The sequence below is a fragment of the Furipterus horrens genome, unplaced genomic scaffold (assembly GCF_987537825.1).
Source record: "Furipterus horrens unplaced genomic scaffold, mFurHor1.1.pri manual_scaffold_3, whole genome shotgun sequence".
Classification (NCBI taxonomy): domain Eukaryota; kingdom Metazoa; phylum Chordata; class Mammalia; order Chiroptera; family Furipteridae; genus Furipterus; species Furipterus horrens.
Genome location: NW_028327173.1, coordinates 4,213,763 through 4,228,649, shown reverse-complemented (window position 1 = coordinate 4,228,649; position 14,887 = coordinate 4,213,763). Strand labels below are relative to the sequence as shown.

The 14,887-nt window shown below is 46.3% G+C and overlaps 1 protein-coding gene across 1 annotated transcript; it reads left to right on the top strand.

Annotated features, from left to right (window-relative positions):
- The first annotated feature begins 586 nt into the window (after positions 1 to 586).
- On the top strand, positions 587 to 13,321 carry TNFRSF9 (TNF receptor superfamily member 9). The gene is made up of 8 exons (XM_090268525.1): positions 587 to 622; positions 1,539 to 1,715; positions 2,392 to 2,499; positions 2,864 to 3,001; positions 3,716 to 3,782; positions 5,205 to 5,357; positions 5,879 to 5,994; positions 11,871 to 13,321. Exons 2-8 carry the CDS (start codon positions 1,616 to 1,618, stop codon positions 11,960 to 11,962), a joined length of 774 nt encoding a protein of 257 aa, XP_090124651.1. The 5' UTR covers positions 587 to 622; positions 1,539 to 1,615; the 3' UTR covers positions 11,963 to 13,321.
- Positions 13,322 to 14,887: the final 1,566 nt, after the last annotated feature.

Sequence of the window (14,887 nt, the reverse complement as noted above, 5' to 3'; positions counted from 1 at the left end):
CCCATGGTCTTCACTTCCCTGTTTCTCCCGCCCTCTCCCCCCACCCGACCCACGCAGCAAGGAGCACAGGATAACGGAGTCAGGCCGTCCTGGGTTGTAATCCCAGCTCCGCACCCCGTGGGTGATCTGGCCAGACGCAGAGTCTCAACGCCCGCACTTACATAACGTTGTTCCAATAATAATAACCCGTAAGGTCTCTTTGGGGACAGTTGTTCATGGACGTGCTTATTAGATGCCTAGTACATCCGCTGCCCTCAATAAGTAATGACAGCAGCACTGTCATCAGAGCGAGGGGACAGCCTATTGCGCAAGGGCTGATCCTTATTCCTCTAATCTCAGATATTTTAAGAAATGCATAAAGTGGCAAAATCCTTTTTCCAAAGTCATCTGAGAAATGTCCTGACACTAGAGAGATGCTTCCAAGAAACGCCTGAAGTGCCACTGTTAAGTGGGGACAGGGGGGACTCGGGGTCAGCAAACACCAGGCGCACTGTGGGGATTTCCCAGGAAGCCCAGCCCCTCGCTGACTCACCGGGTGTGAGGTTGTCTGCCTGCAGCCCCGCTCAGCCTGCAGAGCCGCGCCGCCCAGGGGACCAAGAAGTGGAAGTTCCTTGCTGGCCCGGTAAGCTCCAGGTCGGTCCGTCCGGGGCAGGTAGGGGGACCCCGGGGGCAGGCGAGGATGGAGGCTTTGTTTTCTTTGTGAGGTTCTAGACTTCCCCCTCCTGCTAATGGCTAATAACACCTCTTCTATAGCCCCTTCAAGGAAGATCAAATAAAAATCTCTGAAGAGGTTTTTCCTTTGACTCCTTGGTTTTGTTTGTTACTATATGAGCTTCAAATCTCAAAATGGGCCAATCTGTCTATTAAGAAAGTGTGTACGGCACAGGGACTATAGTCAGTAATACTGTGATGCCTGTGTGTGGTGCCGGTGGGCACCGGACCTGGGGGGGGGGGGCTCACTCTGTGAGTAACCTGAATGCCTAACCACTATGTCGTGCACCTGAAACTAACAGGATATTGAATGGCAACGGTCATTGAAAAATAAAGGATTGTACTGTGCTCGAGCGTTGCGCAGAGAGGTGTTTCCACTTCTTAGCAATTTGTTGAAATTTGCACATGCTGTTCAGACCCATGGTGACAGAGAAGTCTTCTCCTTCAGCTGGATTGTTAGATGTGCCTGACGGATCTTTCGAAGGATTATATTTCAGGGGCAGCAAGCAACGGGCGGTGCTCAAATCTGGATGTTAATGCTGAATGCCCATGAAAGTCCCCAAAAGTTTTTGCTATTGTTATTTCTGTATTTTGGAAAAGCTTGCAGGAAAGTGCACCCTCGGACTCAGGCAAGCACCCACGATGCTCTGTGTTCAGCCTTGCCTGTCCTAGCGTAGACGTGTCCACGAATCTGCTACGTTTCCTTCCCCGATTGTTCCTGAAAAGCTTTTGAGTTGCAGGCTTGTGGAGTTGGACAGGTCATGGCTGAGATGTGTGAGTCTAGAAGGGGAAACCACCTCGCTCCTGTCCATCTTTACCTTTCGCAGAGTGCTGTTTGAGAACAGGGACTTCGACTGAGATTCTTCTGGGATCTGCTGTGCTGGTCCCCGCGCGAGGCTTCATCATGGGACGTGGGTATTACTGCCTCATGGCCGCCGTGCTGCTGGTGGTGAGTTCTGAGGAGACAAGCTCAATGGTGGATTCCTGCAGCAACTGTCCCGCCGGTAAGAACTGAATTAATGTGTGCGCTTCATCTGTTCCGTTGAAAACACGGTGCAGTTAGTCCAGCAGTCAGGACCGATGAGCTGTGCTTTAAAGACCTTTTATTCATTCATTTACAGACATTTCTTGAATGCTACAGCTTAGCTGTGTGAACAAGGCCATGTCCCTTAATTCTTGTGCCCCAACTTTGTCATCTAGGGACACTAAGAGAACCTGTTTCCTATATGGGCTTATAATAGTGCGTGGCACCTGGCAAGACCTCAGCAAGTGTTAGCTTTGTGTGTGCGCACCTGTGACCCTACTGGGGGCCCAGCAGGAGGCAGGGGGTAGGGACCAGAGTGGGGGAAGGCACACACATGTACCAGTGAATCCCATCATATTAATCTCCCAGGTCAATCGAGAGAAATCATTGTGTTTTAGTCAATAGACAAAGGAAACTATTTTCTCCCTGTTGACTTATCTGTTGCAACATCTATACTTTGTTATTCTTATTTCTGTGCTAAGGGAACTCTTGCAACTGTTTACTTTTAAAAAGCCCATCAACAAAGTAAAGCCTAACCCCGTAGCACCTAGAAACGAACTGTTGTTTCCTATTCTAGTTTTCTTATGAACGTCCTAGTGCCTCGGGTGACAGTCATCCATTGCCAGACGTGTGCAGCGGTGGTCTGTCTTTCTCAGGTACTTTCTGTGGGGAAAACAAGAATCAGATCTGCATTCCCTGTCCTTCAAATAGTTTCTCCAGTGCCAGCGGCCAAAAGGCCTGTGACATCTGCAGGCGGTGCGAAGGTATGACTTCAGAGATGTGTTCTTCGTTCGGGTACGTGCTGGGAAGCTGACCTCTAGTGAAAGTCAGGTGTCAGGTGCCGGTTCTGCTGCCCATGGGCGGGGCCAGTAAAATAATGTCCAGTAACAGCCGTTATCTGTGGACTGAGCTTTCTAAATAGTAGAGAAAACATTCACTTGATAAGAGAGAAAATTTTCATCAGCAAAATGTAAACATGTCTTCCATCGGGATTCAGAAGGAACTGTCACCCTCTGAGGTTATTGGGAGCATTTTAAGGAGAGTGGGCGTGGTTTTTTATTGCAGAACGTAAATTCGCTTCCTGGATTTGGAGGTCAAGGGTCATGTAACATGTGGGGGGCTTTGCAGGTGTTTTCAGGACCAAGAAGGTGTGCTCCCCCACCAGCAATGCGGAATGTGAGTGCGTCTCAGGGTTCCACTGCCGAGGGGCCGGATGTAACCTGTGTGAACCGGATTGTAAACAAGGTCAAGAATTAACCCAAGATGGTAGGTGTGTGCTTCTTCGGTCTCATGCAGGCTTGTCATCTGGCATTAGCTTAGGTCCTGGTCTTTTTATTTTTTATTTTTGTCTTTTAAAAATTTATGTAGCACAGATTCACTGTGGCAATTTCACAAGCTAATAGCATACAGAATAATATCTCTTAATAATCCAAATAAAGAAATAACATACTCCAAATAGAAGGAGATTAAGCGCACTATGTTATGGGCTAGGGGAGATGAAGGTGTCAAGTCCAAAGTTAATAGCAGGTGTATCTTTTTATACTTGAAGGCGCACAGGGGTGGGCAACCAGCCAAGAGCTGGCTTTCAGCTGCCAGTGCCCTAGTGTGGTCTCGATCTTTGAATATAAAATAAAGCATCGCTTTGTAGAACCTTAAAGTAACAAGCAATGAGCCACCGACCAAGTATAGTATATGATATTTACAGACTGTTTGTCAGTCACTGGCAATAACTGGAAACCACACTTGTCACTCAGCAGAACAACACGGTTTCATCCGTTCCATGCATACAGACACGATACCGTGTTCCACCGGAATGAAAACATCGCTCATGCTAGGGTTTGGTTTCAAGAATCACTGGACAATCTGTGTAGACGGAATTACCTTAATGACTGTAGTGCGTGGTTATGTTCCTCATAGGGAAAGTGATGAAAGGATGGGAATTCTTCCTTTTTTTAATTATTGCTTTAATTTTTATGCAAGGTTGTAAAGACTGTGACGTGGGGACATTTAATGATCAGAAACATGGCATCTGTCGACCCTGGACAGAGTATGTATGATTTCCTTTTGCTTACAAAATGAAGAATTTGGGTTAATTTTTTAAAGACAAAGAATGTTATCATGGAAGCTTTTGGAAATCTGTCAAGTGTGGACGTAGAACAGGACAGTCCCAGGCAGTGTGGGGACAGTGTGGGTGGGAGTGACTGCGCACACAAAGGGGGCATTTTCTCCAGAGATGATGCCCCTTGTTCAGACCAGCGCCGCCGGCAGGACGCTGCTCTCGTCGGCCCCAGGTGTCCGTCTGTTTCCTCCCGACCTCTTTGTGGCCCTGCCCTGCCCTGCTGGGCGGCTCATCTTCCAGTGCGCGGCGTCCAGCACTGAGACCCAGCTGCATTGCGGCCCCCTCCCACACGTCACATGTCCTTGGGCGAAGGACCGTCACAGGGAGTAGAGGCAGCCAGCAGTGCCCGTGGGAATGTTCCCCTTGACCCGTGTGACTGGAGCTGCTCAGAGTGGCATGCGGACGGGGGCTGACCCCTGTTTGTCGCCTGTCCACAGTGGGAGCACACAGGCCCTAAGAGGAAGCAGTTAGACACTTTAAGGCAAGCTGGCGGCCACGCATGCCAACGCCACTAAAGGGAACCTAGGTCTTGTATTTGCTATGTCTTTGCTCTTGTGTCATTAGAATTTTTTACTAGAAAATCATTTTTATTATTATTTTATATTTACATTTCTGCTATGTTTTACAAAAGTATTGGTTCGTAACAGATTGGAAAGTTATTTTAAAGTCTTTCATCACAAATCATTCAGAACAGTCCAATGAGTCTGCAGGGAAGGGGGCATGAAACTGGGCTTTGGAGCTGGGGGGGAGGGGGTCAGGGGAAGGGGCAAGGGGAAGACGTAAGGATGATAACAGATGGTGGTGATAATGGTGATGATGATGGTGACGACGATGGTGGTGGTGGCAGCTGCCATTTACTGGGGGGGGGTCAGGCGAGTGAAAGTGTGTCATTTGCTTGCTCCCCCACTCAGTGCTGGGAACACGGACAGCGTGGTTTGCAGATGAGGAAACTGAGCCTTCGGGAGACCTGACTTGCCCAGGGCTTTTCTGTAAAGGGACAGACCCGGGGCTCGGCCCCTGGTCTCTCCGATGACGTCTTTCATAGGCCCAGGAAGCTGGGTGGGGGCGAGGACTGGCCAGGCCACAGGCTGAGCTGTCACGGGACAAGGCCCCTCGGCCTGGGGAGGAAGGACCCAGGTAGGGGGGTCGAGTGGGGTGGATCGCCGAGAACCACAGAAGCCGAGTGAAAGCCAGAGGGTCACATGGACGTCTTTCAGACCATCCTGATGAACCCAGACCGGCAAGTCTTTGTAACTAGGCCGCCTCTCCGGGTGGGGAACGCCGGTGGTTTTAATGACAATGACCTGTAGCTAATTAACTCTCGGAACCCTTTTCCTTGGACCGTCTAAGCTGTTCCCGGGATGGAAAGGCTGTGCTGGTCAATGGGACGAAGGACAGTGACGTGGTGTGCGCCCCGGCCCCGGCCGACTTCTCTCCAGGTACGTCCCCCGCCGCTGCGCTCGCCCCTGCGACAGAGCCATGTGGCTGGTCTGCTGCTGTCAGGTCATGCGACTGTGTCATGATGCTTGCCACCGGAGCCGGACTCACCCCGGTGTCCCGAGGTCCCACGTCTCCGCGGTGACAGCCACCTCCAGCACGCCTCCCTTCTCCTCCCCTGGCGCCAGGGCACCCGGCAGTTTTCTTGGGCGCTTGTCATTTAGTTTGAGACACGTTAGTAAGCAGAGCAAAGGGAGGCTCAGCCCGGACGGTGCTGCACCCTCAGCGAAGCCGAGGAAAGGGGGTGAGAGAGTCCCGTCTTTTCTGTGTGAAATACCGAAAGGCCAAACGTGGAAAAGCCAAAGCACCTGGTCCCCGTGGGCCTCCAGGGAAATTATGAAGGTTGAAAAAAAAAAGTCGTCTTAATCCGCGGGCGAGTTTACTAAGTTAGCTCGTTGGAGACGTCCAAGGACCCACTTGTCCTCGCGATTAGGGGTCACAAATGTGAAGATCAGCGCCAGCCCCCTTGCAAAGCAACGCGCGCCTCTCCTTTTGCTCTCTCCTCAAGGTCAGCGCCCCCAGTTCAGCCTCTTCTTCCTCGTGCTGGTGGCGACGGCGGTGCTGTTCCTCCTGCTCTTCCTTGCGCTCCGTATCTCTGCGGTCCAGCGCGGCCGGAGGAAACTCCTGTATATACTCAAGCAACGTAAGACTAACATATACGTGCCGACGGGAGCTCTTCTGAGGGGAGGCTTCTTACAGTAGAAAGGAAAAGATGGGGGCCCGTTGAAGTTCTAGAAGCTGGGTCAGCCTAGCACTGTGGTTACCGAGCACAGGCAATGTTGCCCCCAAGAGGACGTTTGGCAACATCTGGAGATGGTTCCGGCTGTCACTGCCTAGTGAGTGGCCAATGATGCTGCCGAACGCCCTGCCAGGCACAGGACGGCCCCATAACAAAGGGTCACCCGGCCCCAAATGTCAACAGTGCTGAGGCAGACAGCTGGCGAGAGCAGAGCATAATCCAGGGGTTCTAGAAAAATGATCACCGTATGTGCAGTCCTGCAAAACTCTGCGTATGTGCACATGTGTGCACATGTGTGCAGCCAGTCACTTGTGTGCACAGGCACTGGCAAAGCGGAATCAGGAAATGACGTTTGCCCCACTAAGCCCGGCTCCTCGGGCTGGCTAATGGCCTTAGTCTGGGCCAGACCCACAAGGGGCGGAGACACGGAGAACTCAGAGGGGTCGGGAGAGGACTTAACGGACGGGTCATTCTGACATCGATCTGGATTAAATGAGAAGCTTTAGTAATGGGTTTCCTTCATTGAACGAAGATACTATTTCCATATGGAACTTGGCATATGCCTGGCAAGAGTCAGCACTGGCTAAAAGAAACCTACTAGTATTTCTTCAGAAAGTTTATGGATGGGGGCGACCTGGTTTTTGGCTTCCTAGAGGACAGAACCAGAGGTACGGGCTAGACCTGTTCAGAGGGATTTGTCCACCGGGGGAGCGCTTTGAGAGCGCTATGCTGGCGCCCGAAGTGTTAAAAGTGCAGCAGGGACAGCATCCCTCAAGTCGTATCTAAAGATGCGCTACATCAATTTGTGTAAAGGGTCTTTTGAAAACAGTGTCAGCCCTGGCTGGTGTGGCTCAGTGGATTGAGTGCCGGCCAGTGAACCAAAAGGTGGCGGGTTCGATTCCCAGTCAGGGCACATGCTTGGGTTTTGGGCCAGGTCCCCAGCTGGGGGCTTGTGAGAGGCAACCAGTCAATGTATCTCTTGCACATCGATGTTTCTTTCCCTCTCTTTCTCCTTCCCTTCTCCTCTCTCTAAAAATAAAAAAATAAAAGTTAAAACAAATGAAAACAATATCAAATCTCTTTACATGGTGCGATATAACACGCAGGAGAAAATGCATCCACGTAGTGTCGCAAACTGTTGTCAAAGGAACATCTGCACCGCCCTACGTGGGTCAAGCAACAGAAAGCCACCTGCTCCCTGAAGCCCTGCCTGTCCTTCCTTGCAGATGAAAACACGCCACCCACCCCAGTACTAACCACACCTAGAATTCTATGGTATTCACTTCCTTGCTCTTATTTATAGATTTGCTACCTAACAACACAGTTTAATTTGGCAGCTTGTGAACTACAAGTGAAATCACATGTGTCTATTCTGTTTTCTGTATCTAGCCTGTATTTTCTGTATCTATTCTGTATCTGCCTTCTTTCATGCAACATGGTATCGTTACGATTCACGCCTGTGTTGCATTTACCTTAGTTAATTTCTGTTGTCGAATATTCTTGTATTGAATGACTACAGCCCTATCTGTTGATCCCTTCTGATATTGGTGGACACTTGGGTTATTTCCAGTTTGGGGCTGTTAGGGACAATGGCATTCCGATACTTCTGCTGCTGTCTCAGTACACAGAGGCATGCGTTTCTGTGTTGCTGTTGTTTTAACTTAGAAATAAAATCGCTGGGTCCTCAGTAGATACCCCAAACGGTTTTCCAGGATGGTGGGACCGCATTTCCACTCGTGCAGTGACACCGGAGAACTTGTGCTCCGATCCTTGCTAACACCTGTGCTATCAGGAGTCTTCGTTTTTATCTATCTGGAGGGTGGATAGTAGACCTCATTGCAGTTTTAATTTGCATTTCCCTGATTTCTATTGCGATGGGACCTTTTTCATGTTATATTGGCCATTTGGATGTCCTCTTTTGTGAAGTGCTCGATCAAGTCTTTGAGCGTTTGTCTATGGGGTTGCCTGTCCTTTTCTTAGCAACGTGCAGGAGCCCTTTAGTCTACCGTTCACGCACTGCAGATATCATTTTCCACTCTGTGGCTGCTTGCTGATTCTCTTTTCGAGGTCTGAACCTTTGATTTAAACTTCTAGGCTGTCACTGAAACCTCTCATGTAAAGAGCTAATCTTCTCATTTTCACCCAAACTGCAATAAAGTTCTTTATAAAATGATTTTCAAAAGTATTTATGAGTAATTAGTGAGTTAGTTGCAATGGCACTGTATTCCATTTTTTAAAAATTTAGATCAATTTTAGAAGCTTTCTATTTTGAAATGATTGTAGAGTCACAGGAAGTTATAAAGATGGTGCAGAAGAGTTTCATGGGCCATTCATTAGGTTACCTTCCATGTAACTCTAGCGCAAGAACAAAACCAGGCGCGCAGCCACTGTGTGAGTGTCCTTGTTGTGACTCTGTTCCATGTGCAGACTGCTGTAACCACCAGTACAATCAAGACCCAGAACTATTCCACCACCACAAACATCTCCCTCTGGCTCGTCCTTCAGAGTCACATCCACCTGCTCTCCTCCTGCCACCCCTGGGCCCTGGCAACTACGCGTCTGTTCGCTGTCTTTACAATTTTATTCATTTCAGGGATGTCACAGAGCATTGGAATCATACATATAATACAGAAATGGGTCATGAGTATAAAACCTTTGAGACTGGCTTTTTTTTTCATGCAGTTGAAGGCCATCGAGATGCAGCCCAGGCATTGGATCTGCACGATTCCCTTCTTGTTGCAGGGCTGGTACTCCCTGGAGGGGGTCGGGGTACAGTCTGTGTCCCCGTTCATTCCTGGAGAGACATCGCACCTGCTTCCAGTTTTTGACTATTGCCTTTAAAGCTGCTGTGACGGGTTTTGTCCAGGTTTTGTGCGGACATAAGTTTTCACATGTCTAAGCTAAATGCCCAGGAGTGCAATTACTAGTCGTATGGTAAGAATATGTTCGGTGTTTTTAGAAACCACGAAACTGTTTCCCAGAGAGCTGCACCATTTAACCTCCCACCAGCAACGTGTGAGTGACCCAGCTTCTCCCACGCCTGCCAACACTTCGTATTGCCACGGGTTCTTATTTTGGCTTTCTAATAGGCACACAGTGACAGCTCCTTGTGGTCTTAATTTGCCTCTCCCTAAGAGTTCAGCGTCTTTCCATATACTTATTTCCCATCTGCCTATGCTCTCCAGGGAAGTGTTCCTTTATGGTTTTTGCCCATTTTTACAATTGAAGTGTTTGTTTGTTTTCCATAGACATTTGAGAATTCTTCGTGTCTGCTAGACGTGAGTCCTTTGTCAGATATGTGGTTTGTAAGTACTGTCTCCCAGGCTATAAGGTGCCTGTCATCCTCCTCACAGGGTCTTTGGCAGAGAAAAATATTTTAATTTTGATAACGTCTACTTTTTCTTTCTTTCTTTCATTTACGGAGTCATGCCTAAGAAAGCTTCCCCAAGTCCTGGGCCGCAAGGATTTAGATTTCCTCCTGTGTTGCCTTCTGAATGTTTTACATTTAAGTCTATGGTTCATTTCTAGTGAAGCCTCGTGTAAGGGGTGAGAGGGTTAGATCCGTTTTTGTTGCTGCTTTGGCCTATGGATGGCCAATGGCTTCGGGCCCGTTTGCTGAAAACATTATCTGCCCGCCATGGAATTGCTTCTGCGCCTTCGCTGAAAACCAGTTGGTGGTTCTCGTGTGGGGGCTGTTTCTGGTTTCTCCCTCCTGTCCCACGGGCCTGCATGTTTATTCTCCTGCCAAGTCCACACAGCCTTGATTATTGTAGCTACAGAACATGTTAAAATTGGGTGGAGGTTAGATTCTCCCCGCTTTCTTCTTCTTCAAAGTCATTTTAGTTATTATAGTTCCTTTGTGTTTCTGTATAGGTTTTTGGATAATCTTATATGCATCTACGAAAAGTCAGCTGGGATTCTGATAGCCATTGTGTTAAACCTGTACATCGATTTGGGGAGAAATGCCCTGTTTGCTACCTTAGGTATTCCGGTCCATGGACACACTGTGCCTCTCATTTATAGTTCCTTTGATTTATTTTGTCATCATTTTGTAGTTTTCAGCATACAAATCCTGTGCATGTTTTGCTAAATTTACGTCTTAGAATTTAATTTTTAAAAACAATTGTAAATGGTATTTCTCTTAAATTTTGGTCTCCATCTGTTCACCGCTATAGGAGTACGACTGATGTTTGCAGATTGATTTTGTATCCTGTGATTTTGCTGGACTCGTCTATTAGTCGTAGGAGTCTTTTGGAGATTTCCTGGGATTTTCTGTATAAACCATAATGTCATCTGCAAATATAGGACAGTTTTGTTTTTCTTTGTCTATCTGTAGGCTTTTATGTCTTTTCCTTGGCCTGTGTGCTGGTTGTAACTCCCAGAACTGTGTTGGCTAAGAGTTGCGAGGGAACGTCTTTGCCCTGCTGTTAATTTCAGGGGGAAACACTTCATTTTCACCAGTAAGTATGGGGTGAGCTGTAGATTTTCAGTGGATCTTCTTTATAGGTTGAAGAAGTTCCTCCTCTATCTCTAGTTTTCTGAGAAGTTTGTTCAGAATCATGAATGAGCGTTGAGTCTTCTCACATGCCTTCTCTGCATCAGTTGGTATGATCACATGATTTTCTTCTTTATCTTGTTAAGATGATGGCTTACAAAGAATCACTTTTTTATCCTCACCCAAGGGCATGCTTATTGATTTTAGAGAGAGGGAAGAGAGGGAGGGAGGGAGAAAGGGAGAGAAACATCGATGTGAGAGAGAAGCATTGATTGGCTGACTCTTGTACCTGCCCTGCCCAGGGACTGAACCTGTAATCTAGGCATGTGTCCTGACTGGGAACTGAATCCATGGGACGACGCTCCAATCAACTGAGCTACACCAGCCAGCCAGAAATTCGTTTTTGAATACTGAACCAGCCTTGTATCCCTGGACTAAACTCTGCTTGTTTGTAGAATATAATTCTTTTTCTAAGTCGCTGAATTGTATTTTGCTAATATTTTGTTAAGAATTTTTGTAGCTATGTTCCTGAGAGATATAGATCTGTATTTTTCTTTCCTAGCACCGTCTTTGTCTGGTTTGGGTATCAGAGTAATACTGGTGCCAAAAAATAAGTTGAGACATGACATCCCATTGGTATTTTTGAATAAGTCTTGCCAGTTTTTCATAAATTCTTGGAGATGGTGCAGTTTTGGGGTTTTGGTTATTTTTTTGTAGTAAACATGTAAAATTGGGATAGGGCCTCTTACTTCGTCATGCTATAAAAATATCTGCTTAGGATGAAATTTGTTCAGCAGTAACACAGATACTCGACCCTGATGCGTGAAAGGAACCCTGGAAGCTGATGCCTAAGTCAGTCCTTTGCCTACTGACCGATGGAAGGAGGGGTGCATCTTTAGCACCTCAATGCCACGGCATTTCCTTAGGAAGAAACTGTCTAATGTGTTAAATAACCCTCACTGAAACCACAGCTATGTTTGGGACATGGCACATTTTGTGCATGTGTGATTCACGCTCAAGTGTATATGTGTAGCCATTGTATAAAATATAGAATATAGTTTTTCAGCACCAATAAAAATATTTGGCAAAAAGAAAAAAGTTTAAATAATCCTTAGAAAAAAGCCCATACTTGCCATTACCTCTTTATTGGTGAGCTGGTTTGCATTAAAGCGGAGAATGTTTGCTAGTTAGAGAGGTTTGTTCCACAAGTATGATTTGTGGTGAACGAGTGTTAAATGATTCAAGCAGGCAACCAAAGATAAATATCTTTGAAATTACTTTTTAGCTTTTATGAAACCAGTGCAAACTGCCCAAGAGGAAGACGCCTATAGTTGCAGATTTCCGGAAGAAGAAGAAGGAGAAGAATGTAAACTGTGAATGGGAATCCCAGGAGCTGCCAGGACTCTTGTAAGAAGAATCAAAGAGGACACACAGCTTTCTGTATTGAAAACACCATCCGAGATGATACCCAGGATTACCTCCAACATATAATGTTTATTTTATTTTATTATTTTTCTCTATTCACTGATTTTGGGGGTGGGGGGGGGAGAGAGAGAGAGAGAAAGGGAAAGAGAGAGAGATCAATTTGCTGTTCCACTTATTTATGCATTTATTTGTTGACTCTATGGTACGTGCCCTGACTGGGGATTGAACCCACAACCCTGGCATATCCAGAGGACACTCTAACCAACTGAGCGACCCAGCCAGGACCAAGCTTCTTCTAAATGCTAATGAGTCCGGCTTTAAAAATGTGTCACTTTTGACAGAACAAGGTGGGACAGAGCTGGTGAAAAACGGGCATTTTCTAGATAGTACTTGACAGGTTTGGGCTAGTATTTTTGAAATTGGAAGACAATTATATTTTAAATTTAATCATGTAAATGAACGGTCCATATAATATTATTCAGGGTGTGCGTGCATGTGTGTGTGTGTGTGTTAATATACATGACATGTGACAATAAGCTGTAAGGTATAGGAAACATCCCCAACCAAATGTTCTGGTAGTTCAGTCATTCAGCACAATGGCTTCCTCCGCTGCTTGGGGCGAGGGTGACAGTTCCCGAGTTTGGGAAGAGTGCCAGTGTCCCAGGGTGTCCTGGGGTTCCCTCCATCTTCATATCATCTGCCTTGTTCCTACTTCCCTCTGAGCCAGGGTGAACATTTTTTTTCATTCTTAAAAACTTTAATAATAGCCCTGGCTGGTGTGGCTCAGTGGTTTGAGTGCCAACCTGCAAACCAAAGGGTCACTGGTTCGATTCCCAGTCAGGGCACGTGCCTGGGTTGTAGGTCAGACCCCCAGTTGGGGGTGTGCAGAGAGGCCACCACACATTGATGTTTCCCTCTCTTTCTCCCTCCCTTCCCCTCTCTCTAAAAATAAATAAATAAAATCTTTTAAAAAACCTCTAATAATGTTTTCTACACATAAACCGATATGTGAAACAGGAACGAAACACAGTCATGGGATAAAGACCCACGGGCCTAACCAGAGAGCTGGAGCAGGGGAAGCCAAGCAAACGCCCCTGGGCTGAGGCTGAGGCGCTGTGTGCCTTCCTGGAGCTCAGGAGCTAAGAACAGGTTTTACGTGGTTCTTAAAATCAGAAGAAGAGTGATATCTCATGACATCTCAAATTATATGAGTCTCCAATTTCAGAGTCTGTAAATAAAGTCTCACTGGAACACACAGCCACACCCATTCCTTACTTACCGTCTAAGGCAGCCTTTGTGATACAACAGCAGAGTTGAATGGCTGGGCCAAGGGGCTCTGTGGCCCACCAAGCCTAAGATATTTAGTATTGGGCTCCTTCTAGGGTCAAGGTCAAGGTCAGAGCATCCGTCTCTGTGCGCTTCTTCCCTTCATCTCCTGCCCACCTTCTCAGCCCGCCCCAAGCAACCTCTTTCAGGAATGTTGGGTCTATCACCCTGGCTTAAAAAAAAAATCATTTATTATGTAATTATATACCCTAAGCTATTTTATTTAGTTTTGTGTGTTCTTGAGATTTCTGGAAATGATATCGTCCTGTGTGGAGACTTTGGTGACTTCACTTTAATGACTCCAAATTACATTTCTAAGACTCCTTCATGCTGTGTGTAGCTACAAGGTGTTTGTTTTGACTGCCATCTAATTTCGCAAATAAACTCTAAATTATCGATCCATTTTCTACCACAGGACCTGCGGGTAGTTTCCAGGTCTTTGCAGTTATGAATAACATTGCTATGCACGTCCTTTTGCGTGTTTCCTGTGTCGGAGGGCCTCCAGGGAACTGTCCTGGGAGTGAAATTTCTGGCTAAATTTACAACTCATTTCCTACACGGCCTTTTGTTTCCTGTTTAAAGAAACCCTCCCCTGCCCCAATATCATAAAGATATTTCTTCACATTTTATTCTAAAAGTCTTAAGTGTTGTCCTCGGTATTTAAACGTGATCCATCAGGAATGCTTTCTGTGTATGCTGCGAGCCAATGACCCGACTGAGGTTTGTAAATGGGGAGCCACAGTCCAGCCCGTTAATTCGTTTATCCGGTGCTCCGTCCTACCCCCACGGACCTACTGTCCTGCCTGTCACTCATCCTGTCTCCACATGCCCGAGGGCTGGATTCTGTCCCACGGGTCCATTCGCACTGTCTTTGTTACAGTAGCTTTAGACAAGCTCTTGATGTCTGGTAGGACAGGTCTTTAATTTAATGCCCTTCAATAAAGCGTTAGGAAATTTCTCCAGAATTTGTGCATTTCTTTTTTGGTTACGCTTCTTTCCATGCTTTGTGGTTGCTTTTTAGATGGTTTTATTTGCTGTTGGCAGAGAGATGCCATTGATTTCTTATATTACTTCATATAAGTCTCTTAACTAAACTTTTCTGTGATTTCTAATAATATGTAGGTAGATTCTTTGGAGTTTTCTAGAACATCATTTATGTTCAATAATAACATTTTCTTCCTTTTCTAGTCCCTTGTGTTCTTTTTCTTTTGTTTGAGGTACCGTCCAGCTTATTGCTCGGGCCCCCGGTACAACGTCTGCTTTATCTTATTTATGGGGGATACTTTCAGAGTTTTTGGTTTGTTTTTGGAAATATATGATCAGTTTAAGGAAGGTCCCTTCCATTCCTGGTTTATGAAGAGGATTAGTTTTTTTATTTTTAAATCATGAATAGATGTTGAATTTTAATAAGTTATTTATCTGAAAAAAAAAAAAAAGCAGAGACTTCCAGTCAAGAAGTATGTAGGTAAACATACTTCGCCTCCTTGCACAACCACAGCAAAAATTACTAGACTACAAAACAAATATCACCACATTCGTCATAAAATTGAA